This window comes from Acartia tonsa, chromosome 6 (genome assembly GCF_053477335.1).
Source record: "Acartia tonsa isolate MP-2025a chromosome 6, ASM5347733v1, whole genome shotgun sequence".
NCBI lineage: Eukaryota > Metazoa > Arthropoda > Copepoda > Calanoida > Acartiidae > Acartia > Acartia tonsa.
In genome coordinates, this window is record NC_137265.1 from 50,952,659 (window position 1) to 50,979,903 (window position 27,245).

Genomic DNA, 27,245 nt, shown 5'->3' on the forward strand with positions numbered 1-27,245 from the left:
AGGGCTCGGCAGCCTTTAATATGGTTCTGCAACAGCGGCTAAAAATCCAGCCGCTTGTAGCAACAGTTATTGTATAATTTGACAGCAATAAAAATCAGAAATCTAAATAAAGATTTCATGTTTGTTTATTTTTATTTTGATTTGATAAGCAATCTTATAAGTTGATTATTTTAATTTTAATCATTTCGTATAAGAAGCAATCTATGGAGTAGCTTTGTGGTTATATAAATAAAAAAAAGTCAAAATTTGTAGCTTAAATAAAAGAAAAATTATCTATTCTTTGAACGGGAAGCATTTTTTGTCACCTTTTTCATGCCCCAAGCCCACTTCTCTTTAAGTTATAACCTCCCCCCCCCCCCCCCCATTCTTCTTTTATCAAGTTAAAACTGAAATATGCTCACTACTATACCATCTATCTCTACCCACCTCCCCTTGTTGGAGCCCTCCTTTTGTTGAGATTAGAATGTATAAGAGCGAGTAAGCGACCAATCTTGTCAGTTCCAACTTGGGTCTCAAATCTGAAACACAATGTTATCTGCTAAGTAAGTTTTATTTATTTTTTATTTGTTTATATATTTATAGGATGCCTTATTATAGGCCTTCAGATTCAACTTTTTCTAACAAATTCAATAATAATTTTTTACTTAGTGCCAACAATCAAAGCATGCTTTTGGTTATGTACAATAAGATCAAGAAAATACTTTTTTTTTTCATATTTGTCTAGCTGAAAAGTCGGACACCAAATAGTTAATCTTCATATACCAATTTATGTTTGTTTAAAAGTGCAATATGTATTAATTTTAATATTTATATAGTATATTCGTTTCTTGCAGGGCCCGGCAGCCGCGTCTCAGCCGCGCTAAGCCTCAAATTAAAACCCGCTTGTGTGCAAATAAATCAAAAAATTAGATTGTCTGTTTAGGAACATCTGAATTCTAAATAATATGATGATTTTATTGAGACATACATGTGGCTTACGTACGGCTGCCGAGCCCTGGTTTCTACCGACTATAACTCAATACCTAATAAATTAATTTTGATATATGCCACATTTCTAGTTTTCTTTCTCATATACTTTGAAAACTCGATGGTAATAAATGTAATAACCAATTCAAAATCAAGACATGGTCTCCGCCCTGTGGGCAGAGTTACACATAGTTAATGCCCCCTCTATTCTTTTACTTTAATCACGTAACTATATGTTTAGGCACCTCGTTGTTGTAGCTGTTATTGGTCTGGTATCTGGCCAGGAGAGATTCTGCCCCAGAGAGAGGAGGGATGGATTTGAATGCAGAGCAAAGAAGTAAGTGTTCTTTCCATTATATAGAAATATTGCTATGCATGAGTAGAATTTTGGGAAAACACAATAAAAAATCCCATGTTCAAATTTTATTACTGCATTGTTTATCCCTTGAACCGAACTGTGGACCACTTAGACCATCCCCCTTACTCAAGTTTTAATATCATAGCCATAATGAGAAAATGTATCCTTGTGAGGCTTTATTTTGTGGGATAATAGCACTTGATTCTAACCCGTACTTAATCTAACCTAAAAAAAGCATTTTAATATATGCCTTTTTATAAGGTGTTTTTGTGGTCCAATAATAGTTTTAGGGATATTGCAATTTACATTCTTAAAGTTATTCTCTAGGACCCATACTATGACAACCTCTTATTCTTAGTTCTTATTTTTTTGTATGATACAAGCAGACGCGTCCCTTAAATCTAGGGGCTCTGTATTCAAAAGGGTTGCTAGAAAAATAGCTTAAAACCAAGACTAAAATCTGAAAATTAAATTAAATCATCATGTGTCCTATGTAAAAACAAAGAACCGAATCACTAGTTATTGAGATCTTAATCTTCAGACAAAAACTTAAATATAACAATTATTGAAAGAGTAGCTTTGATCATAACTAAATTTTTATCATTCTAATTATATAAGGTTTACTTTTGCATGACTTTTAATGAGTAAAAAATTCTATTACATAATAAACATTGTTTTTAAAATTCTTTATAATTGTTGTACTTTTAACTTCAAATCAAAACTTTAATGTCTTTTTTTAGTAGCGAAGCTACTCTATAATTCACTTTGTCCGTCCGTCAGTCAGTCCGTCAGTCCGTAACGCTATGGGGGAAATGGGATTTACTCAGCTCCTATAAAAGATAGAATGCTGAAATTTTTTGACAACATTCCCATTATTAAGGAGCACAATTGACTATAAAACATCATTTGCGGTCGGACCGATTTTTAGCAGGTTTTAGGCTATTTTTATATTTTTCACATTTTTCTCCATATCTTCAGTGTTTATGGTCCGATTTTCAAAATTTTTTCAGTTACAGATATCAAAATTAAATTTTCTGTCGTTTAAAGAAACAATCATGAAGGCCAGACTGCCTTTTTAGCAGGTTTTAGGCTATTTTAATATTTTTCACATTTTTCTCCATATCTTCAGTGTATGGTCCGATTTTCAAAATTTTTTCAGTTATAGATATCAAAATTAAATTTCCCGTCTTTTAAAGAAGACAACCATGACGGCCAGACTGCCTTTTCAGCAGGTTTTAGGCTGTTTTTTTTTATATTTTCAACATTTTTCTCCATATCTTCAGTGTCTATAGTTCGATTTTCAAAATTTTTTCAGTTGTAGATATCAAAATTAAATTTCCCGTCTTTAAAGGAAATAACCATGACGGCCAGACTGCCTTTTTGGCAGGTTTCAGGCTATTTATAAATATATTTAACACTTTTTTCCATATCTTCAGTGTATATGGTCCGATTTTCCAAATTTTTAAGGATTTAAAAATTAAATTTTTTGTCGTTTTAAGAAAACAACCATGGCGGCCAGACTGCCTTTTATCAGGTTTTTGGCTATTTTTATATGTTTTACATATTTCCCAATATCTTTGTTTATTTTGATCCAATTTTCAAACTTTTATGGGATATCAGTATCAAAATAATTTTTCCCATTGTTATGAGCATCTTTAATATAATTTACTTTGACCATCGTCATCATACAAAATAAAACAAGGTTTCATATTTATTTTATCCAATAAATCTATTCTTGATTTTAGTAAAAACCTTTTAAATCTACCTGTACGTATTCCCATCTATGATTTTTTTGTGCTTCGTTCTTATGGATGTTGTCATCCTTGTTTAAATAAAACGCAAAACCATTAGAAGAAAAAAATTACGTATGTTTACTAGCTATAAATTTGTTAAAAATAAATCTATAAAAAAATAAAATTATGATATTAAATTCTAGTTTAATATTAAAGCAGGCATTTTATTTTAATTATATTGATAAAATAGCAGCTCCAAATTAGATCCATTTCTTAGCCGTACTGAAAAATTATATACAGCATCGCATTACAATCATGAATAATAGAATAAAAATCATAAAATTAATACCAGTTTTGTTATCCTAGGCCTTCGGTGCTAACTAAACTGGTTTAATATATTTTATTTTATTATCCGCGGAACGCTGTCTATAATACGATGCAGTATATAACTACAACCTTTTTGACTATTCGTTTATTTCTGATATTATGTTGTATTTGGACCTATTAGAGAAAAGTAAATAAAACGACATAAGAACAAAAGTTTTATTTATAAGAACTATTTACTTAACATTCACAATAGACAAAATAAACCAAATTGAACGGCAATATTTAGAGATATAGGGATAGATAAATAGGAAAAAATCAAATGGTAGATATAGGATTCTTACAGTAAAACTTAAGATTTATCATATGTAAATATCAGTTATAGCTACTTTTTGTATGCTAACAATTTATTATCGTAAAACATTTCTAGACAACATTTGTAGTATTTTGAATAGATGAGGAATAATTTATCTTGCATTTACATATCACTGTTTCCTAGCTAAAGCAAACCTCGTAAGCAAACAATTTTATATTGTAAATCAGTTTTGTAATCTAGTCACTGATTTTTTAAATTTAAAATTTTAGACGTAATACTTTTTTTTATTTTTATTTAAAACTCAATGTAAATTACAAAAGATGTAATTATTTTAGTTATTTATCGCATCGTATTATAGACAGCAAAGGCCCGAGCTAAAAAAACTGGTATTATTAATCTTATGATTTTTATTTTAATATTTGTAGAAAAGTGTTTGTAATAACATACTATGCATAATTTTTATTACGGCTGAGAACCGGTTCTTATCCAGCGGATATTAATCGTTTTCGATCCCTTATTGAAAAATCTATCTAAGTACGCCTAATATTTCAATACCTACTTAACCGATTGAGTTCTCCAAGTCTTGGCATGGTTTAATGCTATTAATCTGTTTTCATATTGAAATTAATATTTTTTTTTTTCAGGGATCAATTTAAATGTGGTATCTTTTTTGAGGGCCTTGTTGATGGCGCTGTAAGTATATTTTTATATGGGTGGGGGGGGAAACACTTAAAGTAAAAATATTTTGCCTTTGACTTTTTCGCCTGTCAAACACGTAAATCTTTAGGAAAAAGATAAAGTAATTATTTATTCAAAAATCATTGGTGGAAAAGTTTTGACACTGTATCTTTGTACAACTACAACCCCATCACGATATTCTCTCAGAGTTTGGATGGAAGCTATTTTATAGACTATTGAGCTCTGGCCAAATTGAAGTTGCTTTCAATTATGTCTCATATTTGACTGTAGGAAAAGTTAGAGGCAAAATATATATTCCTTCTTTATTTAAACAATGTTATAAATTACAGCATCTGAAATATTTTTTTTTTCTTTTTTTAAGAAATTAAAGCTTAAATCTAATTTTTAATGATTTAAAAACTTTTTATTTTTACATTATCATCTAACTTCAAAAAGACCAACCAAAAATTAAATGCAATATCATTATTTCATCAAATTGTGTAATTAAACAAGGATGCCAAAATCCATAAAAATTAAGTTTAACTATCATTGATTATCAAAAAATAAAGAACATTTGTTTTTTTTAATTTTAAAGAAACTAAAAAAAAGTTCCAGGACCAGTGTAATTTACAGTTCAATGTCCCCACCCTAGAAAATCATATATAAAAAATCTTAAAATTGCTTAAAACAAAGTCCTTACATGGATTTATTAAAAAGATACTTTGTTTTTAATATTGTTCTTTTTCGTCCTAGGAATCCCCAATAAAAAATTAATTAATATAATGTTTTTGTTTTATGTTTTTAGGACATTAAATGGATTGGAGCTTTGCCCGATGCTATTGCCAAGACCAGAAGGAAGGATCCTGAGCTTATTAAAACTATTTTCCCCAAGGTACACTTTTTTTCTCAATGTATACATTTTTCCCGCAAGGTACACCTTTTTTTCTCTCCGGTATACCTTTTTTCCCTAAAGTACACCTTTTTTTTTCTTTAAGGTAACTCTTTTCCCTAGAATATAAATTTTTTCCTAAGGTACACATTTTTCCCCAAGGTACACCTTTATCCTAAGGTATACATTTTTCCCCAAGGCCTAATTTTTTCCAAGGTATATATTTTATCTCCAAGGTACACATTTTTCCCCAAGGTGAACATTTTTTTCCAAGGTACACATTTTTCCCCTAAGGTACACATTTTTTCCCAAAGGTGAACATTTTTCCCCAAGGTACACTTTTACCCTAAGGTACACATTTTTCCAGCAAGGTATACATTTTTTTTACAGGAGTAGTGTATTTTTATGTATGAAATATACTCAATAATTCACTAAGTTTGTCAGTCCGTAACGCTACGGGGGGAAATGAGATTTACTCAGCTGCTATAAAAGTTAAACTTCTGATTTTCTAGTTCATATTTCCATTATTATGAAGCACAATCATGACGGTTCACCTGCTTTTAAGCAGCTTTTTAAGCCGCTTTTATCTTTACATATTTTCTAGGTATTTGTCTATAGATAAAAGATCAAGTAGCTATATAACAAAATAAATCATATTTAGTGATTTATTGACAAAATCAGCCAAAAACTTTTGCTGTTATTACTTTAAGACAAACTTTCCTTATAAACAAAACAAAAATATTTTAGGAGACTTCAACGATGAATCTGAAGACATATTTTTTTATGTGTGTTCATTGTTTACACGACAGTGAAATTTAAATTTAATAGCTTTTACTATTTATATCTAGTAAGAACCAGTAAAAAAGAAATTGTATAGCCGCTTCTTATCCGTGCTAAGATAGAAATAATGTATGACCAATTTCAGGGATCTAAAGGGATAAGACAATGTACGACTAATTGATGTACATCCCAAATGATAATAAACAGGAACTACCTCTTCTGCAGATTAAAATTATTTACTGAAATGTTCGGAAACTTATCTTTACAAGCCGACCAATCAAAATTTAGTAAAAAGTACTTAGATCTTTTAAACCAACAAATTTGAAAATGTTTTTGGTTACTTGTGTTATTAACAGTACAATATTCTCAAACTCCCTATCCTAATTCAATCGTTCAGCTTAAAAATCCCCCCAAAAGTATTTATCTTTTTGGAAAAGGACTTATCTTGAAGGAGATTGCATTTTTTTAACAAAAAAAAGGATAAGGCAGAAAGTGAAAGTTCAGATGGTGTTTTATCCCTTCCGCAAATGTAACCCATCCTAATATAAAATCTTCTAATAGATCCAGGGAGGGTTTATAAATATGTTGGGGAAGGTTACCTCCACTTTCCTAAGAGAAATAGCCCCTTTAAATACCCCACACTCAAAATTTAAATTTAAAAAAATAAGGTTGAAGTTGAGGGTCAATTTACCCCCCTCCCCCATGCTTTTTTTTAGGCCACAAGTTTCCTTTTATTTTTTTATTTTCATTTGTAGTTTCAGTGTTATTTGGCCATCATAAAACACCCTGACGGATAAAACAATATGCGGGAATGATAAAACACTGCTTTTGGAACAATCTTGATTTTGATCTTTTTTTGAACCAATTCCTAGTTTTCTTTGTTTAAAATGTCAAAATGTTAAAGATTTACGTAAATCCCAAAAAGTTTGACCTTAAATCAGGACAACGAAAAAAATCCGAAATTTAAAGTACATCAAAGAGGACAGATTTTAACTTAATACTAATTTTTTCTATAAATCTTTCTGAGATTGAAAAGTTTTTCCAGAATAGGTTTCGAAACGGAACAATATCCGCAGGATTAAAACTGGTTCTCAGCCATACTGAAAAATCATGTATAGCATCGAATTAAAGACAATTTTCCACGAATATTAAAATAAAATCATATAGTAAAACTGGTCTTCGTCCCCTCGGGGCGAACAAAACAGGTTTTGATCTTATAATCTTTCATTTTAATTTCCGCAGAAAGTGGTCTATTTAGGTTAATAAGAACCCTGTAGAAGAGGATTATTTCAACACATGTTCTAATTATTACTCTATATTATATCTCTATTGTATTAACACATGGTCTAATTATTACTCTATATTATATCTCTATTGTATTTAGGTTAATAAGAAGCCTGTAGAGGAGGATTATTTTAACACATGGTCTAATTATTACTCTATATTATATCTCTATTATATTTAGGTTAATAAGAAGCCTGTAGAGGAGGATTATTTCAACACATGGTCTAATTATTACTCTATATTATATCTCTATTGTATTTAGGTTAATAAGAAGCCTGTTGAGGAGGATTTCAACACATGGTCTAATTATTACTCTATATTATATCTCTATTGTATTTAGGTTAATAAGAAGCCTGTAGAAGAGGATTATTTCAACACATGGTCTAATACTTGCGATGCTTCTGAGGCTAACTCTAAGTGCTATCTATTGGTAAGATATTTCAATTTTAATATCTATTTAATTTTTTTTTCTCCTAAAGAAACTCTTTTTTTGTCATGTTCTCAGTGCAAAAGGGTTTAGAATTTTATATTTCTTTAGATTGTTTTATTTTAAATATAATCTTGAGATATTTAGGGAGGGAGGGGAAAATGAACCGTACATTACACTGGTACCCAAAGTTTTATAACCTTGTTATCTTATTTGTTGTCTTAAAAACTTCGGTACTTTTTTTGAATTTTGATTGGTTGGTTCCAATCTAGCAGTGTCAAAAGTACAGAAGGAGTAATTTTGTTTAAAATCATTGGGGATGTATATCAATTTATCGTCCATTGTCTTATCCTGTATCAAAAAACCAAAAAGACAGACTACTTTTTCTCATATGTTTTGTATGATGAATCAAGTCTAGTGTAGCTAGGTGTACTTTTTAGCATTGGGTCTTTCTAAAGTCAATCAGTTAAGCCATTCAAAGAAATCAACTATGCTATTTTTAGTAGGAAGGTTATATTAATCTAAAAGTACTATGAGTAGGGTTCTTAAGGGATAAGACAATAGGCGATAATTTGATATACATCCCCAACAAAAATACCTTTTCTGTAGATTGGTTGTTAAGTTTAGACACTACATTATCTAGATATTTTGCTCCAAATGGCATTTTTGGTGTTGGCTAAAGAAAAGCTACGCTCTTAAAAGACTCAACGTTTGCATGTCAATACTTAATTAAGATAGAAATTTTCTTATAAAATCCTTTGTTTTCAACAAAGATAAAAAGTTTTTTCTTACCAGTTTTTTTTTAAAACAAAAGTTGAAATGTAGGTTTTTATATGTAATTTAGATTTTAAAAGTTGTTACTAAAACCTAACAATTTAAGCCTTTGAAATACTTTAATATTAAATATATCGAAAATTATATAATTATAAATTCATAATAAAAAGTTTTAGTGATTTCCATGACAATTGGACTTTCAACGTTTTACAAATAATTTGGGAGTATAACATTTAATGTTTTCAAAAAAATCTTTTAAATTATAAGAAATTTTCTTCGAATGAAAAAAAATGTTTTAATCCTACTAAAATTTCCAAAATTGACAGTAATATATTTAATGCAGAAAAACAAAACATTACAGTCCAAAAATGATTATTTTGTCTATCAAAAAAAGTGTCCTTGCATTAACCTTTTTTTTCATGGATTAAAATGCAGGTATCTAAAGGGATAAGACAATGGCCGATAATATAATTCATTATCCCAATATTGATACATAAATTTGCACTTTCTTCAGATTACAATTTTGGACACTCAATGAACCAACCAATCAAAATTCAATGGAAGTGCCATTAGCCATTTTGGGAACTAGTTTAATAAACAGCCCAATGTCCCCCCCCCCTCCCTGCTTGAGATAGGCCTGAAAAGAAAATCCTTTTGGCGCGGATGCAAAGAGAAATTTAGTTTGGATGACAAGGATTAATATTTCCCTCTGTCATGGCTCTGACACCACACTGTCATGCACCTAAATCATTTTCTACATTAGGCTGGTCCAAAATGTGAATTTTTTATTTTATCCATAGCCAAAAAAGCAAAGGTTTTCTAAAATGTCAGGATACTTGTTTTTAAAAAGCATTTATTAAACAATATGTCGTTTTTAAAAATTACCATTGACCCATTCAAATCATTGGAATACTATTTTAAAGTCTCATGTCGACTATTTAACATTAAATAAAAGCGGTCTTAGCTGCCATATTATCAATATCAATTATTAATAGCCACCATCAAATTTTTTAATGTATGCTATTTGTATGACATTATGGCTGACATATAATCGACATAACAATGACATTATGACAGGAATCTAAAGGGATAAGACATTGTCCAATAAACTAAGAACATTACTAATTGATGATACACAAAATTATATCCTCTACATATTACAATTATTGATTGAAACGTTTGGACACTAATCTTAATGAACCAACCAATCAAAATTCATTAAAAGTCCCCAAAGTTGTTATTCCAACGAATAAGAAAATGTTATTAAAAACTTTGGGGAATAACAGCTTATTGTCCCCTTCCTAACTGATTTTTTAATATATTTTCTACAACAATTAAACATAAGAAAATTGCACCGGCCTAATGTGCATAGTTGTGAGGCCTAGATGACATGTATGAAAAGATAGGCCTACAAGGCACTTTCATTGGCCTGAAAGTAGGCATGAGTATGAGGCCTACTTCAAGGTTATTCATACAGAGTTGTCAGTTATAAATGCTCATTCTATATAGTTATTAATGTTAATAAACATACATGAAAAAAAAACATTTAACTAGAGAAAAACAGATGAAATCTAAATTGAGTACATGTATATAAAAACTGCACTGGCTTAAATAAGGGGGTTACTAGGTACAAAAAAATTATTGTCAAAAACAGGTAGGGAGGGGAAATCGGCAGAAAATTACCCAAAGTTTTATAATCCAATTATCTTATTCGTTGGTTCATAAAGTTTGGGGTTATTGCAACAGTGGCGTAAGTATATCAATATAACTTCCATGTCTTATCCCTTGAATTCTCCGTGCAAATATATTTTTGCACATCATATCTTGTAATGCGAATTCGAGACAAATTAAAGTAAGAATTAGCTGCTACAATTTTAATAAAATTTAAATTTTTTTGGAATTAAATCTTAAGCCATACTGAAAAATCATGTAAAGCATCGTATTACAGACAATTTTTCACAAGCATTAAATTAGAAATCATTAATCAAAACCAGTTTTACTTGCCCGGGCCTTCATCATTTTTTTATATTATTCACGGAAATCTGTCTATAATACGATGCAAAAAATACCTATTCACAGAACAATATAAATTGCAAAATATATTTTTAAAATATTTTTTTGGGCGGTTGTCCTATCTTCTTTTTTTGGTTGCAAAAACTTTCTAAACTGTCATGTCAGAAATGGTTACAATTAATTCATAGTTTCAAGTACTTTCTTTCATCTCAGGAATGCAGAGATTGATCATTAGGAAATAAATAAATATTTATTAGTTGTTGTAGCTATGAGGCAAAAGCACTTCCTAAATTTCATAATTATGTATCTAAAATAGTCTATGAGAAAAAATGTGGGGTTGTTTTTACTTTTTCTTGGAAAATGGTATTGGCAAATTCTCTAAAATGAAGGACCAATATAAAGCTTCACAAATTAATGTACCATTCGTTTAGACTATGAAAAGACAAACAAAAAAAATAGTATGGTACTTAAGATACTAATGGCTTCTCCCCCCCCCCCCCCAATAAAATGGCTTTAAACCACCACAGGACTAGTATATATATTCACTAGAATGTCGGTTCAGCGGTTACAGAGATCTTAGGCTATAGACAGACAAATGGAGAAAAAGACATCGTACTACTCTAGTATTTAAAATATAATTAAGAATCAATGATATGCATAATAGTAGAAAGTTTCTAGCATCCAATCTTAATCATGATATGTTAAAAAAAGGCATTAATCATTCAGTATTAATTATACATATATGTGCAATAGTAACAAAAGTGTACACTTATATGAACTCAGGGATAAGACAATAGCTCATGAATATATGTATATTCCAATTATGATGAACAAAATTATCCCTTTTTTAGATCATTATTGGTTGGATATGTTCGACACTGATGGTTTGGAACCAACCAAAATTCAAAAAAAGTCCACAGATTTTGTTTTCTAACTAAATCAAAATATTTTAGTAGCGCTGCTACTCTATTACTTACTTATTATGTGTGTAGATGGACCAGATTGCCGATGACCGTCTGGACAGCTGCAAGAAGACCGTGGGTAACCTGGACGGTGACGACACCATCGGCAACCAGTTGTGCGGCCAGGCCAGAAGGTTCCTGGATCAGGCTGGCAAGAACCTGTCCAACGGACTGAAGAATCAGAAGCTGTCCTTCTATTCCTCCACCTGTACTGGAGCTTGGAACCCCGTTTCTTCCTCTTCCGTAAGTTTATTTCAATGATTAGAAATATTGCAAATGCACGAGTAAAATATTTTGGAAAAACACAATAAAAGCCCATGTTAGATTGTTGATTCTAATTTGTCCTTCTTTTCCTCATTTCAAACATAATTCAGTCTGCAATACTATGGGGGAAATGTAATTTTCTCGGCTGCTAATGAAGATCTTCTTATGCAATTAAGATACATAAGACATATTGACATCTAGTCTATACTTTGTTTTGACCGTCTGTTTATCGGCAATGCTTCAAAACAGACATAAACCTTATTTTGAAAGATTTCGTGATTTTCTTTGAGTTTTTGCATATTATCTCTTTTTTTGTGAACATCTGCTCTTTAATTTATTTTTGCTAATTAAATGATTTTTTTTGCAATATCTACTATTGAATGTTGTCATCCTTGTTTACTTATTTTCTTGTAAAAATTATTAACTTTTAATGATTTCAGAGAGGTAACTTGGTTGTTTCCCAGAGACTCTGCTGTGATTCAACCTGGAGATATTATCAGTAAGTTTTTATAATAACATCCCATAGAGACCTCTAGGGGCACTTTAGGGATGGAGGGGGGGGGGGGGGAGCTTCCCAGAGACTCTGCTGTGATTCAACCTGGAGATATTATCAGTAAGTTTTTATCATAATATAAGAGCCCCTAGAGACCTCTCTGGACACTATAGGGATGTACAGTAGGAGGAGTTGGGGGTCGACCATATATTTTAGTATTTTCTATTATAGTTTCAAACTAAGAAAGTAAAAAAAAACATTTTGAGATGAGGGGATATTTTTCACTGACCCCTGGGAATGTGGATGTTTACCCCACCCCAAAAGAAATTAAACATAAGAACATAAGCGTAAAACACATATCCTTCGTGTTTTTAAGATATACAATGTTATATACGGTCATAACTCATAACTCGCAAAGAAAATCTATACAAGATATTTTTATTTAAACTATAAAATAAATCTTTTATGAAAAGGTTAAACAAAAATTTCAACAAATATCAATAGCAAGCTAAATCAATTTTATACCAAAGAAAAACTATCATTTCAAATTTTAGATGCGACGGAGGTGACTTCACCAAGAGCTGTTAAACCCGGAGGTGGCCTTCTCCGGGTGAAGACCATCAATACCTGGAGGCCCGCCTGGAGGATATTCATGTCTAACCTTCCATCCTGGTGGAAATTTTGGATATTTCTCCAACAATTTCATAACTTTGTCTTATTTGTTACATTTTGTTTTATTTCTGATACAATGTTTTAATGTTTTTACTTGTCTGTAATTATGCATAATAAAGGAATTGCAATTATAATATTCTTTTATTTTTTTATGAAAGCGTCAACGCCCCTAAATGCGTCTATAAATGGGGTATTCCTATCCAGTTTTTTGTTTAGGAATGAATATTTTTTACCCAAGGGAATAAATGATGGACCGATAGGTCATCATTTATTCACGAGGGTAAAAAATATTCATTCCTAAACAAAAAACTGGATCGGAATATCATTCTCATTTAAACAAAAACTCATTTTTATGCTAAAATGTGGTTTAATTTTGGTTTTTAAATTTCATTTATTTCCCTGATATTATTTTTCTTTCTTTTAGTAATTAATAAAAATTCTAAAATCTTCCAAAAAAAATTAAAAATCTTCTAAAATTAATACCAGGGATATAAATGATCATACCGGGGAAATAAATGAATATTTACATCCACTATTTCAGGTGTTGTTTATATGGGAATGCACTTTTTGTGTACAATTTTGTTTAGACTTGCAAATTACGGTTCTGCTTATTTAGTTCTGCCAGTCTACAAGAGTTTTTGGTCGTTTGTCCTTCCTTCTGATTTTGTTGAGAATCGTTTTTCTGAGTGTTAAAATCCTAGTTTGTGTACAGAAAATAGTTGTAAAAATTAATTCAACACTAAAGCTTTTACTTTATTTACAAATTTTAACAAATACATTTTACTTAAATTTTGATATAAATTTGATTTAAAACATTTGTTTTTGGTATGTAAAACGTCCAAGGGTACAGGGTTTACACCCCTTAAACTTTCAAACCCCTTTTTCTACCCCCCTAGAAATAATTTAAAAAGACTTGGACGTCCCCGAAATACATACATATACAAATTTCTTCAGAAATGACCATAATTTTTCTTATGGTTGTTCTCGTCCTTGCATCTCCAACTTCTGTTGCTCCAGCATCTCTCTGTATTCAGCCTCTAGAATTTGTAGCTGTGTTTATTGCCCTTATAGGAAGATGGGGATGGGGATGTCACAACTTTTGACCTACCTATTCTATTGACGTCATAGTAGAGGGAAAGAGAAAGCGAAGTGGGAAAAAACCTAGAAAAGATATGGATTATGGGGTATTTCCTGACATCAATAGAACACGTAAGCCAAAAGCATGCAGTGTCAATTTCCCCATTTTGTTAGGGCACTATAGACAGCTACCTAGAATTTTAGTATTATCATCTCCACTGTAATGATTAATCTTTATATCTCCTTCAACTTCACATCTAATATACAAATATTCAACATTATACATTGAGCTGAGAGAAAGGGGACATTGGGCTGTTTATTCAAATAGTCCCTTAAGTTGTATTATTCGTTTGCTTAACAACTTTGGAGACTTTTATTGAATTTTGATTGGTTGGTTAAATAAGTTGAGTGTTTAAACGTTTTAAACATTTAGGTTAATCTGTGCATCAATTTATCGGCAATTGTCCTATCCATTCATACCCCAGTAATTTCTTGATTACAGGGATCTTAGGGGATAAGACATTAGGCGATAAATTGATGTATATCCCCAAGATTGGATACTGCAAGATTGTGCCAGCAAAAAATGATTTAATAAAAAGTATCCATTGTTTTTTAGCCAATGAATGGGGGTAATCTTTTTTGTTAAAAGTAGGAAGATTATTTACAGTTCATAAAAGAGAATATAAACTCATAATGATAGTCAAACAGTCAAACATATAGATGAAACATGCTGAAAATCTAAATAGAGAAGTTTCGTGATTTTTAAAAGTCATTTAATACTTTTTAATCTATCTCTCTGTAATTCTACAGCAATTTAAAAAGCTGCGTCCCTAGTATGTAAAAGCCCTGTATTTGTAAATATAGAATAAAATCAAACTTTAAAACCCCTAATTTTACCCCCCTAAAATAATTTTAAAATCATAAAGGATTACACCCCTAAAACCTTTGAAACTCCTTAAATAAATCCCACTCAAAATAACAAGCTTTGAAGTTTCCTATGATCGAATTTACTGTAAGAATAGTGTGTGTTGTGTTGTATATTTAATGTTGATTATTCCTTGAGAACGCATCACAGTCAATATTAGAACAGAGAGCTCTTTTCAGCTGTTCATTTATTATATTATAACCAAGCAATTTTTTCAGCTCTGCTTGTCTTACACCGTTGGCCTAAAATTATAGTATCATGATTGGTGGATAAGTTAGAAGACAATAATAATTCAAGGGTAACTAGTAGGGTTGGGCCGGATATCCGGTCGGATACCGGATATTAAAAACTATCCGGATACTAGATATCCGGCTGATTTCTAATGCCGGATATACCCGGTTATCCGGTAATATTAAAGCAACAGAAGTGTGTGTATGCATAGTGGTAACCGTCTGTCTGTGTGATTAACTGATACGGTTCTCCTTTATAGTTTGAAGCTTCTCATATGCTTCTCATAAGCTTTTGTAGGTAAGGGCACCTTCGCCCCCCTAAAAGAAAACGTCCATAGTAAAAAAAAACAAAATTGTTGAGTGTTGACTTTACGAGATCTTAACAGACAATGAAAAATCTTTACTACTTCGCTTCGCCCCTAGCCTCTAGGGGAGATATTTTTGGGGGGGTTGGGGGTGTCCCACCCCCAAGAAATCGTACAGACATCGTACTACTTTGTATTATAGATACAGCAGCTACACCCCTACATATAGACAGACATCCTGTTACTTTAATATAAGAATAGAAATATCTTTACCTGGTAGTTAAATTCACATGGTAAATTGTAAATCTGAAAAAAAATCATTTAAATTTTTAAAATGTGAAGCTTTTCTAAATTCATAATCTGTCCGTCTGTCCGTATGTTCTGTACAGCCGTGCTGCAAATTTTGGCTGTGTTCTTCATATACAATGTTTATCACAAATGAAGTTTTTGAAAAGGCAATTTTAGGGCGGAAAAAGTTCAGGAGAGCCCTGCAGGGTTAGTAATCCAATGATATAGGACCACCGCAGGTCTTAAAAGCACAGCAGGTTTTAAATACAAAATTGAAAATAATTAAATCTTTACCTTTTCTGGATATTCCCACTTTATAATACTCCAAATATCCTAAATAAAATAAAATTTAGGTCTATTGTATCCCTATTAAATATATTGCTGTTTTTATATCGACGTATACTTATTAATATTAATAGGTCATCTATAATCATTTTTATTTGATGACATATATATAGTCAACTTTATTAATGTTATTAAAATCAAGGCATGTTGACAATTTGTCAGACATGAAAACTTTTATTTAACAGAAAGAAATCGACATAAAGATGAAACAGATAAAATTTATTTTATCTTAAAATCATTTCCAGTGTGGCTTTGAAACTGATTAGAATCTGCTGGACAATAAACTTAAAACCAGTTTTGTTGGCCTAGGCCTTCGGCCCCATGGTGCTAACAAAACTGGGTTAAATCTTATAATTTTTCATTTTAATATTTGAGAAAAGCTATCTATAATACGGAGCTTGATCTTTAAATCATTTTAGTGGTGAGCCAGATCGGGGTGAGCCAACTTTCCACTAATGAGAGCACAGCATTTTATGAAATGCCGCGCTGTGATTGGCTGAAATTCGGCTCACCCCGATCTGGCTCACCACTAAAATGATTTAAAGATCCAGCTCGGATAACTATTCTGTGTATATCTACATAGTCGCGAAATAAACAATTGATGTTGTAAGTTGCTATAGTGCCTAAATATTCAAATAAAAAACCTAAAGACAAAAATCATGTAATCAAAGTGGTACCTGGTCTCCATAGATTCCTCTGTACATGTATTTATCACAAATCTCCAGAGCATGGCTTGGGCTTAAAATTTCCAGGTTCTTAGGATCACTGCGGATTTTCTTTAGGTCGTATAATACCACGCCTCCATTGAAACCCTACAAAATATTTATATATTGTTTTAGACAGCTTTTTGCAGAATAAAATTTGTTTATGTTTTATGACTTTTATTTTCATATTCGTGGAAAATTGTCTGTAATACAATACATGATTTTTAGGTATTGCTGAGCACCGGTTCTAATCAAATGGATAATAATCGGTTTTGAAGCCATACTTGAAAATATTTTGATAAAATTGCTTACTGTCTGTCTGTTCGTTTGTAACGCATGTCTAATATTGTAGATATTTCATTTCTTATTGGTTGCCTGGATGTACATCAATTAATCGGCCATTGTCTTATCCCTTTAGATCCCTGAAAACTATATCTGTAACTGGCCAGGGGTGCCAACTATACCTGTAACGGGCCAGGGGTGCCAACTTTAGATTCTGGATTTGCATGTCTGTATTGTATGGTTTTTATAAAGTAATGATATGACATCTCTTTACCCAGACCAAACATCTCACTAAAAATATTTAAAAATAAATTAACTTATTAAGAACCTTATTGCTTCTAAAAACAATTAACTACATCTTTGCAATGAATTGAACTTAAATTGATAATTTTTTTTCTGTCTGGCCTTTACATTATTGATCGGTTAACCTGTGCCCAATATAACCTAACCTAAACTAATCCCCCCTTTTTTGGATTATGCACTTTTTGGAAAACGGCTAATTCGTCTCATTGTTGGAGTGCTTACTTTTCGTGAGTTAGTCCTGAAGATGTAGGGACTGACACTCTTAATGTAGAAAAGCCCTGCTTTAATAAACTAATAATATTAAAACATACCTTTCGGACATTTGAAAAATTTGATCGTTGAGTTCTTTCAAGTCAACCCTGAACAAAGACAATTAAAATAAGAAATACGGGTAGTATTAGGAAGTTAGGGGGCATTGGGCAGGAAATTTAATCGGTACCCAAAGTTTGAACCTAGTAATAGTGTCTAACTTTTTATGTTTGTGACGTAACAAAAATCCATCTCTTTTTTAGGGGTTTTCTTTCCAACCTCCCCTCTCACCCTTCGATTTTTGTTACGTAACAAAGATAAAAAGTTAGACACTATTACTAGGTTCCCAAAGTTTTCGCTTTTAAACTATGGGTAGTTTTCATAGATATTGATTGGTTGGTTTAAACTTGCGTTAGCCAAACTTTTTAATCTACAATTTTAATCTAAAGAATTTTGTAATTTTTTCTATCATTACTGAAAAAATCATATCACATAAATACAAGCTTTGATAGGCCGGGCCTTCGGTCCCTCTGGGCTAACAAAACTTAAAATTCAATTTAATATCCATTGAAAGCTGTCTATAATACGTTGGGATAAGTGACTATTAGTATATTAGTTTCAGGTAAATGTGAGAAGTTACAATCAGGGCTATAGCCTTGCTGGGATAATACCATACAGACCAACCAACATAACAATACTGACTTGTAGAGTGGCTTTGCTACTCAATATTAAAATAATTACTTGAAATCCAAGTCAATATCCATTGTAATGAGGGTATTAATGGTTGATGGAAAACTAAGAGGATACAGCGGCTGTAAATAAAACAAATCCTAAAATTAAAAAAATAATGGATGACGACATTTAATAAAAGTGTAGTAGAGTTAATACAAAAGTAGCAATTTTAACAGATCTGTAGTATAAATGTATATATACAGACAACTACCTCACTTCATTTTTCAAAGACCTCTTTCGTCTGCTTCTAAATTATTTTCTGCTACTTGGCTGTGTTTATATTAGCGACACCATTGGTTGATTTTCAATTACCCAATAGAATGGGGAGATATTTAACCCTTTCTCTCTCTAGTGTTTTACTCCAATGCAATTTTGATTGTTAGAAAAGTATAAAGCAGTTGCTATTATAACAGATTCTAGATTTAAAACAAGGATGTAACATTTATAAGAAGTATAGTTTCCTTACATAAAAGTAACAGGATCTGTGTCTTCTGTCTGTCTGTACCACTACCGAAGAATCTTGCTAACCGATAAGTGCTGTGAAGGTTTCTAATTTTTGGGGGGAGAATCCACCATCAACTCAAAAGAAATCGCCAAAAGAATAAAAAGAAAAGTATCCATTTATAAATATAACAGGATCTGTGTCTATCTGTCTGTACCGAAAAATCTTGTCAACCGATGAACCTTATAATTCTCCTTTATAGTGTATCTCATAGGTCCTGGGAAGGTTTATGGCTATTTAACTTTAAATGGATTGTGAAAGGTTGGTTCCAAACTGGTAGTGTCAACTAACAATTGGGTATTTATATTAATTCAACATTAATTGTCTTATCCCTTAGGATCCCTGTTTCTATTAATATACAATCAAATCATGGATCTAAAGGGATAAGACAATGGCCGATAAACTGATGTACATCCACATTGATGATGATACACAAAACAACCCCTTCTGTAGATAACGAAAATTAACCAATCAAAAAAAAATCCAATAAAAGTTCCCAAAGTTGTCAAGCCAACCAATAAGGAAACGTTATTATGAAACTTTGGGGACTGGTGTAATTGTGGTATTCGGCAACTCTGGGCCATGCGGAAACCAAGATATTATAGTGATGCTACGCACCCAGCTAATTCTGTTATTCTACAATTGTAAAGCCACCTGCAAATATGTAAGATAACGGTATTGATTGCATCTCTCAGCTGTCCTGCAAGTGGAGGGAGGGGTGTGACCCCTCCCTCTCCCTTCTTAAGCACCGGAACCTTCCCCTTCAACCACCAAGTTATCACCACCACCTCCGCCCTGAGGATAAAGGTTCTAAGCCTTCCTTCACCCGATAGATTCACCACCCACACAGACTGTTGTTGTCACAGTAATCATCAAACCTTCCCTTTTAGTACCCAGACCTACCACTCAACCCCTCTATTCTTATCTACCTATTGTGCTGTTCCATGGGCTATCCTGCCTCCCCCGGACAGGGATAGCCATCTACCTAACCATTGCAACTATCTATGTTTCACTTGTATGATTTACCTTTAACTATCTCTATTCCTAATCCATATGTATTTATATTATGTTGTACATCTTTAGTAAACCTTAGACCCTGAATAAAGTAACATCTGAATAGACTCTGTTTATTATTTAGTGATTGCTAGAGAAGCGTAGCTTCTCTATAATATATGTGTCCACGTCTGTTCGCACTGCCGTAGTCATTTGAACTCGGGTGTCTGCCATTTAACCAAGGCGGATACCACATAATTACCAGCCCAATGTCACCTCCCATCCTGAATAAAATAAAACTTACTAAATTGAATTTTTCTTGGCAATCTGATCCAACCTCATATATTGCATCGCCTTCAAACTAAAAATAAATACATTTTCAGTATGGCTTCGAATCTACTTCATTTCTGCTGGATTAAAAACGGTTTTGATCCAAACTGAAATTCATATATAGCATCGCAATACAGACTATTTTCTACGAAAATACTGATTTTGTTAAATTAATCATATAATTTTTATTTTACTATCTGCGGAAAGTTGTATGTAATACGATGCGAAGAACAACTATTCCAGAATATCCTCGAATCCACTTTATTTTCCCTGGATTAGAACATGTCCAGAAACATAATGAAAAGTCATGTGTCGTATCATATTATATTCCACGAAAAATATAATAAAATTATTCCCTATTTTGTTTGCCGAAACTGAAATTAATCTTATTGCTCTTCATATTATTATCCGCGGAAAACTGAAAGAAAATAATTATTACCTCTAATTGTAGAGGAGCTTCGCTTACACAGAACAAATCTTTCATTGCATCTAAACAATGGTTAATAAAGTTTCTCGTATTCATTCGAATCCGGTGGATAGGAACCGGTTCTCATCCATACGACAGAAACTATGTATAGCATCGTACATATTATATCCAGTTTTCTACGAATAAAGAACTGTACAATCATAAGATTAAAACTAGTTTTTTTAGCCCGTGCCTTCGGCATCTCGGGGCTAAAAAACTGGTTTTAATCTTATAATTGTACATTCTATATCCGCGGAAAGCCGTTTATAATACGATAAAAGAAATAACTATTCTCGTATTTATTCGAATCCGGTGGATAGAAACCGGTTCTCATCCATACGAAAAAAATATGTCTAGCATCGTATTATATCCAGCTTTCTACGAATATAAAAATGTACAATCATTCGGCACCTCGGGGCTAAAGAAACTGGTTTTAATCTTATAATTGTACATTCTATATTCGCGGAAAGCTGTTTATAAAATAAATTTATAGTATAGATGTATAAACAGACTACTAAATGATATCTGATGGCAAAGACCTAAAGCTCAGCAGACGAGAAACAATTTCATCAAATTTTGCTTTCTAAATTCAGCTGTTTAATGCTTTCTTCTGATTTTTGAACGAGAAAGGGACAATTTTTGTGAAAAATTGCCTTTTCTGTCTAAACTTCCATGAAGTATTTAAAACTGCGATTATCAATTTCTCACAACTAGGCTCCTGACTATAAAATTATATTCATAATCATCTTTTCCGATTTACACTACTGCATTTATAAATCTAGTTATTTGTGATTAACAAGACATTTTTCCTAATGATGTAAATTCTTTCTTGCAAATCTTAATTATCAAGTTTTTAGTGACATCTAGCGTCAAATATAGAACTAGTATATTGCAGATGTTCCCAAATTTATTTTTTGCCTGAATTTACGTTGTTTTCCATTATTTTTCCATAAAGGGTTGAGCTCTCACTGAGGTGGTGGCAAATTAACTATGTCCTTATTTTAAGTAATTGGGTTTTTGTCAGTTTTATGAGATCAGTAGATAATTTTCAAAATATTTTTCAAGAAATGAACAGTATTTAAACAATACAAAAACGAAATTAACTAGTAAAAAATGCAGAAATCATTAAAGTTCATACATAGACGTCTAAGTACAGGGGTAAAGGGGTGTTTACCCCTTTAGACTTTGAATCTCTTATTTTACACCCCTCAAGTTTTTTTAAAATACGTTTGATTACTCCCCTTGAACGTATAGTACCCCTAATTTTTCCCCAATACAAAGTAAAAAGCTTGGGCGTCCTTGTGTTAACATTAGTTTACAATTTGCATTTTGTTCTTTTGCCAGCACCCGGCTGTATTTACATTTTTATAAGAATCAGCTGAACTCAAGGACCCAACCAAAAGTTGGTAGAAGGCCTTTGAAAAGGGGTGATTGATACATATAATATTTATCGCTCTATATATATTACTTTAATGTTTATAATACGTTGAAAGAAATAACTATTCTTGAATATTAAGAAAGAAAATATACTGTACAAAAGACAATGAGAAAGCATAAGTTTCAGGGATCTTAAGGGATAAGACTTCATTGGACGAAGAATCTATATACATTCATAAGAATGAATAAACAAAATTACCCCTTCTGTAGATCAAGGTTATTGGTTCAAAAATTTAGACACTATTATTGTTTGGAACCAACCAATCAAAATTCAATAAAAGTCAATAAAGTTTTAGAACAACCAATAATTTAATTTGTAACAGTGTAATTTACAGTACATGTTCCCTCCCTCCCTTTATAGAGTCGCTCCACTATATAATGTTCTATAAGAAAATTTTGTTACCTATTTCACTTCTGTATGTATCAAAATAATAGGAAATATCTACAAATTCTACATAAAACCTAAAATAAATATAATTAACATCTTTAATATAAAACTCAAAAAAAATTTTAACATGTTCAAGATCTTTAAAATGTCCAAGCTAACATTTTCTGCAATGTTTTATGCTATTTTGTTAATAGAGATTTCGTATAAATTAGGTAATGAAAAAGTACAATCTCACAAACTTCCTGTCGAGCAATGAAACCCCTCAACATTTTTTGAATAAATTAAAATTAAGGAAGAGTATTTGTGCTTTTGGGGCTTTTTGGGGGAAACACCTCTTGAATATTGGCCATGAAGTACTTTTGTGAGTATGAAACACTTTGCAAATGTGATAATATGCTTAACTGAAGTCAAACGGTGATTAGATATGTGATATAGATCAGGGAGGCAGGGAACTTTGGGCTTTTTATTACACTAGTCCCCAAGGTTTAATAATAAACATACCTCGGCATTTTCCAGTTTTGTTTAACATTACTTATATCCTTTTTTCCAGTTAAGAATTTCCACGCCAAAACTCCGCCAATTTCTTGTACTATTAGACCAATTATTACATCCTGAAATCATATAACCCTATTATAAATGCAAAGACATGCATTTTTAACTCTTATTTTATACATCTTAATTGGAACTGATGATCTTATGGACTGTTGGGCAGACGGATATTTCCAGTTTTAGGCTAAAAAATAGGTGTAAAAAGATTAATTGGTGCTTTATCTTATTGTACTTAGTAAGCAATGTGCTATATCCCTGAAGGGCTACTCTGTACCCAATATAACCTAACCTAAGCCTAAAGAATTAGGTCACCAAAAACAACTGAACTCAATGATTTTAATTTTCATTTCAAACAAAAAAAAGGGGATTAATGTGTGGTTCTCTGCTTGACTCTGCACTTTTAAGGAAACCTAATTTAGGAATCTTTTTTCTTATGAACAAAAATTATTATTTATTGCATAAAAATAACATCCTAATTTTATCATGGAGTAAATGTTATTTATTCATTACTACTTTGAATCTTTAAATTCAATGAAAAACAGCAAGATACGCAAAAAAATATTCACACAGACAGAAACACATACACTTTTATACTTTGACAGATACAAATTAAACTCTTTTACACAGAGTGCATAGAAAATGAAACTTATCCTAGGATATCTGCGCTACTAGTGTTGAATTTACCTTAGTCTTTAAGTCTGTATGAAAAATGAGATGTAAAGCTGCACCTTGAGATTCTGTAAACATGGATCTAATAAATCTTCTTAGTTGAAATACCATCCTAAAATAATTAAGCAGTTTTAATACATTTTAAGATTATGAGAGATAATATGTATGTCTTCCTTTAAGATCTCATTAACCACAGTGCAAACTTGCAATTCAAGATCCATTTACAGTGTGTTTTTTTTGTAGTTTTTTGAAACAAATGTTAGTGTGAGTTTTTCATTTAAATGGCCACCTTATAGAATTCAAAATGTTTATCTGCATTTATGTCAGTCTTTTTACCTGGAAAAGGTTATTTTTTCAATCATGTATTTAATAGACAGCTGAAAATTTATGTGAAGATTCACAATATCATCAAGCATCTAGTAGACAATTTAATTGGGTTGTTGTGCAATCCAAAATGCTTCAATGCGATGAAGGTTTTGTGTTTTTCAATTTATTATGTATTTTACTATGATTGCACTATAACCCATTTTTTTGTTTATGCATTGTTGATTAATTATTTGTTCTTTGCTATTTATGGATGTTTTCATTCTTCTAAAAAAAGATAAATTTACCTGGGTTTTTTCAAGACCCCAAAAGTATAATTTAGATTAGTAAGAATCATATTAGCATGAATATATTCATCTCCAACCACCTATAATTATTATACAAGTTAAATCTAAATTTGCAGCTATTTTCTTGAATCGTGTTTGTTATTACTTATTTCATAAAGACAGGATTCTCCTTTAATTTTTAAGTAACATCCAACAGACAACTAATATTTTGATTGCAGGACCTTGTCTGAGAAGTCTGTCCATGATGATAAGTTGCAACTGTTATTGGGCAAAGGAAATCCCCCTACTCTAACTATTTATGTTGTTCACCTGACATAGCTGCAGTAGGAACCATTTTTAACGTCTATAGTTATGACCCAGTTTTGGTCCAAAATTCAAAACCTATTACCACGACAATGAGTTGAGCTATGTTTGCGGGTTGTTTGTTATTAAGTGCTCAAATCAAATAGCCCCACTTTTTTGAGATTATGAATATGCTCAAGTCTGTCCGAATTTTCTACATTTATGTTCTTTATGAAGAAACTTTCACGAAAATAATACAATCATTAATAAGAATATTATTATAGCATTTATATATTGATTTTCAACCACATATAAATATTTATGTGTACGTATTAATACATGCACATACTGAGGGATTCATACGTTTGAACACGATTTGATGCTAGAAAGTTTTAGAGATTTTTTACTAGAGAAGCTACTCTATATTTTACTTTATATGTCCGTTGAAAAGTCAGTCTGTAACGCTGTGATTACAACGGCTGCTTTTCAAGTTACACAAGTTTTCAGTACAAGATTCTTATACTAATGAACACATATTATCTAATAAACTTTGTCCGTCGGTCTGGTACTCATACTACTAACATTAAGACATCTAAGAAATATATGTGAAAGATTTCATGAATTATGAAACTGGCTCTTGAAAATCACTTAGTCTGTGTTTCCATAAATGAATTTTTATGCTTATTTTATATATTTTATTTATTATATATTTTTATATATTTATGGATGTTGCATATTGTTTAGAATGCAAATGCTATTTACCTTAAAATCCGATGGTAAAATAAGCTCATCATATATAACTGAAATAAAATAAATAATTTATAAATTTACTAGAGGCTGCGCCCATAGCATCTAGTTACTCTGTATTTAAAGGGGCAGAGAGTTGCTAGAAAAATAGCTTAAAACTAACCCCAAGTCTTAAATCTGAAAATGAAATAACCTAAAACCATTACAGGACCTCTCTTAAGATTACCTAAAATAGAAAACCCAATCAGTTTAGTAGTTGAGATCTTAAGCTTCAGACAAAAAACCTTACCACTTTATATAATAGGATTAACTAATTTTGCCATTCGTAAACATAAAAACGTTGGATAATATTGAATTTTGATTGTGTTTAATCTTTTCCATCAATAATTTCAAATTACATATGAAAAATCTTAGGTGTCATCAATTTATCATTCATTGTCCTATCCCTTAAATTTACCCACATTAGGGTAGAATATCAAAAAACGGACACATACGACTTAAAGAGTAGCTTCGCTACTAAAAAAACAGCTTTATACCTGGTTTATAAACTTCAAAATCATCTAATATATTATTTGAATATATAACTGGTGTAGATAATATAATAACTGTTAGTCTTGATAGAATCATCCTATAGAATTAAAACTTTATGAACACAGTAATAGTGTCTGACTGATTATGACGTAACAAAAAAAATTAGCCAATAAGAGGCCACTATAAATTTTACCATTGGTTAAAACGGCCTCTCATTGGCTAATTTTTTTTGTTACGTCATAATCATTCAGACACTATTACTGTGTTCAAACTTTATAATTATCTAAAATATTATTTGAATATATAATAGGTAGATATAATATAATAACTGTCAGTCTTGATAGAATCATCCTATAGAATTAAAACATTATGATTATCTAAATTATTATTTGAATAAGTAGAGATAATATAATTATCTAATATATTATTTGAATATATAATAAGAAGAGATAATATAATAACTGTCAGTCTTGATAGAATCATCCTATACAACTAAAACTTTATAATTATATAATATATTATTTGAATATATATAGTAGAGATAATATAATAACTGTCAGTCTTGATAGAATCATCCTATAGAATTAAAACTTTATAATTATCTAATATATTATTTGAATATATGATAGGAAAATATAATATAATAACTGTCAGTCTTGATAGAATCATCCTATAGAATTAAAACTTTATAATTATCTAATATAATATTTGAATATATGATAGGAAAATATAATATAATAACTGTCAGTCTTGATAGAATCATCCTATAGAATTAAAACTTTATAATTTATAATATGTTATATGAATATATATAGTAGAGATAATATAAAAACTGTCAGTCTTGATAGAATCATTCTATAGAATTATTATTTAACTGGTATTATTTATGATTTTTATTGTAACTTTACAAAGTATCTAAAAAAAACAGCCATGTGACGTCATAAAATTGAAGGAAATGAAAAAAGAAGAAGTGGGAAAGAAAACCTCTAAAAAAGAGATGGATAATTCCTCATTTTTATGACATCACATGGCTAATTTTTGAGACACTTTGTAAAGTTAATTTTATTTAAATATTCGTAGAAATTTGTCTGTCATAAGACGCTATACAGTGGATAAAAATCGGTTTAGAAGCCATACTAGAAACAGTTATCCCTTGTGTTTTATGTTATTTTCTCAATAAAAATCACAAATATAATAACATTTTCTAAAAATAATCACTTTAACAGCTGAACATATGATAACAAACTAAATCTTACTCAATGACATGAGAAAATTTTTAAGTAATAAGTTTTTATCAAAGATTCTTTATAGGTTTTATATTCATTTTATATTTTTTGTTGTGTTTCTATTAGTGACTTTGATTAACA

At 31.0% G+C, this 27,245-nt stretch overlaps 2 protein-coding genes and 1 long non-coding RNA gene across 4 annotated transcripts; 1 reads left to right on the forward strand and 2 right to left on the reverse strand.

The window, feature by feature from the left end:
* On the forward strand, positions 1–13,067 carry LOC145322895 (uncharacterized). Of its 2 annotated transcripts, none has more exons than XM_080165237.1 (8): positions 1–542; positions 1,208–1,303; positions 4,342–4,390; positions 5,181–5,267; positions 7,669–7,758; positions 11,535–11,747; positions 12,209–12,267; positions 12,816–13,067. In XM_080165237.1, the coding sequence occupies exons 1-8, from the start codon at positions 529–531 to the stop codon at positions 12,847–12,849; spliced, it is 642 nt and encodes a 213-aa protein (XP_080021363.1). In that variant the 5' UTR covers positions 1–528; the 3' UTR covers positions 12,850–13,067. The 2 variants fall into 2 exon arrangements, 1 of the variants encoding a protein (XP_080021363.1); XR_013880834.1 differs by having other exon boundaries at positions 418–542; positions 12,209–12,381.
* Positions 13,068–13,665: 598 nt separating this feature from the next.
* On the reverse strand, positions 13,666–14,269 carry LOC145322896 (uncharacterized). Its single transcript, XR_013880835.1, has 2 exons — positions 14,203–14,269; positions 13,666–13,970 (listed from the first exon to the last, which is right to left on the reverse strand). It is a non-coding gene; the product is annotated as an uncharacterized LOC145322896 (long non-coding RNA).
* Positions 14,270–15,051: 782 nt separating this feature from the next.
* Positions 15,052–25,405, reverse strand: LOC145323147 (xyloside xylosyltransferase 1-like). The gene is made up of 14 exons (XM_080165539.1): positions 25,363–25,405; positions 24,319–24,398; positions 23,723–23,819; positions 22,991–23,100; positions 22,505–22,563; positions 20,638–20,687; positions 20,173–20,229; positions 18,383–18,471; positions 17,704–17,751; positions 17,272–17,380; positions 16,781–16,915; positions 16,053–16,091; positions 15,744–15,776; positions 15,052–15,177 (listed from the first exon to the last, which is right to left on the reverse strand). The coding sequence occupies exons 2-14, from the start codon at positions 24,366–24,368 to the stop codon at positions 15,052–15,054; spliced, it is 1,002 nt and encodes a 333-aa protein (XP_080021665.1). The 5' UTR covers positions 24,369–24,398; positions 25,363–25,405.
* Positions 25,406–27,245: the final 1,840 nt, after the last annotated feature.

Excerpts from the sequence above, each read along its gene's own strand:
- LOC145323147 (XM_080165539.1), bottom strand. The coding sequence starts at position 24,368 with ATGATTCTTACTAATCTAAATTATACTTTTGGGGTCTTGAAAAAACCC. Across the intron at positions 18,472-20,172 it reads GCCAAGAAAAATTCAATTTA|GATTTGTTTTATTTACAGCC; the intron begins GTAAGTTTTATT and ends TTTTAATTTTAG. Across the intron at positions 17,381-17,703 it reads ATTTTTCAAATGTCCGAAAG|TGAGATGTTTGGTCTGGGTA; the intron begins GTATGTTTTAAT and ends AAATATTTTTAG.
- LOC145322895 (XM_080165237.1), top strand. Across the intron at positions 11,748-12,208 it reads ACCCCGTTTCTTCCTCTTCC|AGAGGTAACTTGGTTGTTTC; the intron begins GTAAGTTTATTT and ends TAATGATTTCAG. Across the intron at positions 12,268-12,815 it reads TCAACCTGGAGATATTATCA|ATGCGACGGAGGTGACTTCA; the intron begins GTAAGTTTTTAT and ends TTCAAATTTTAG.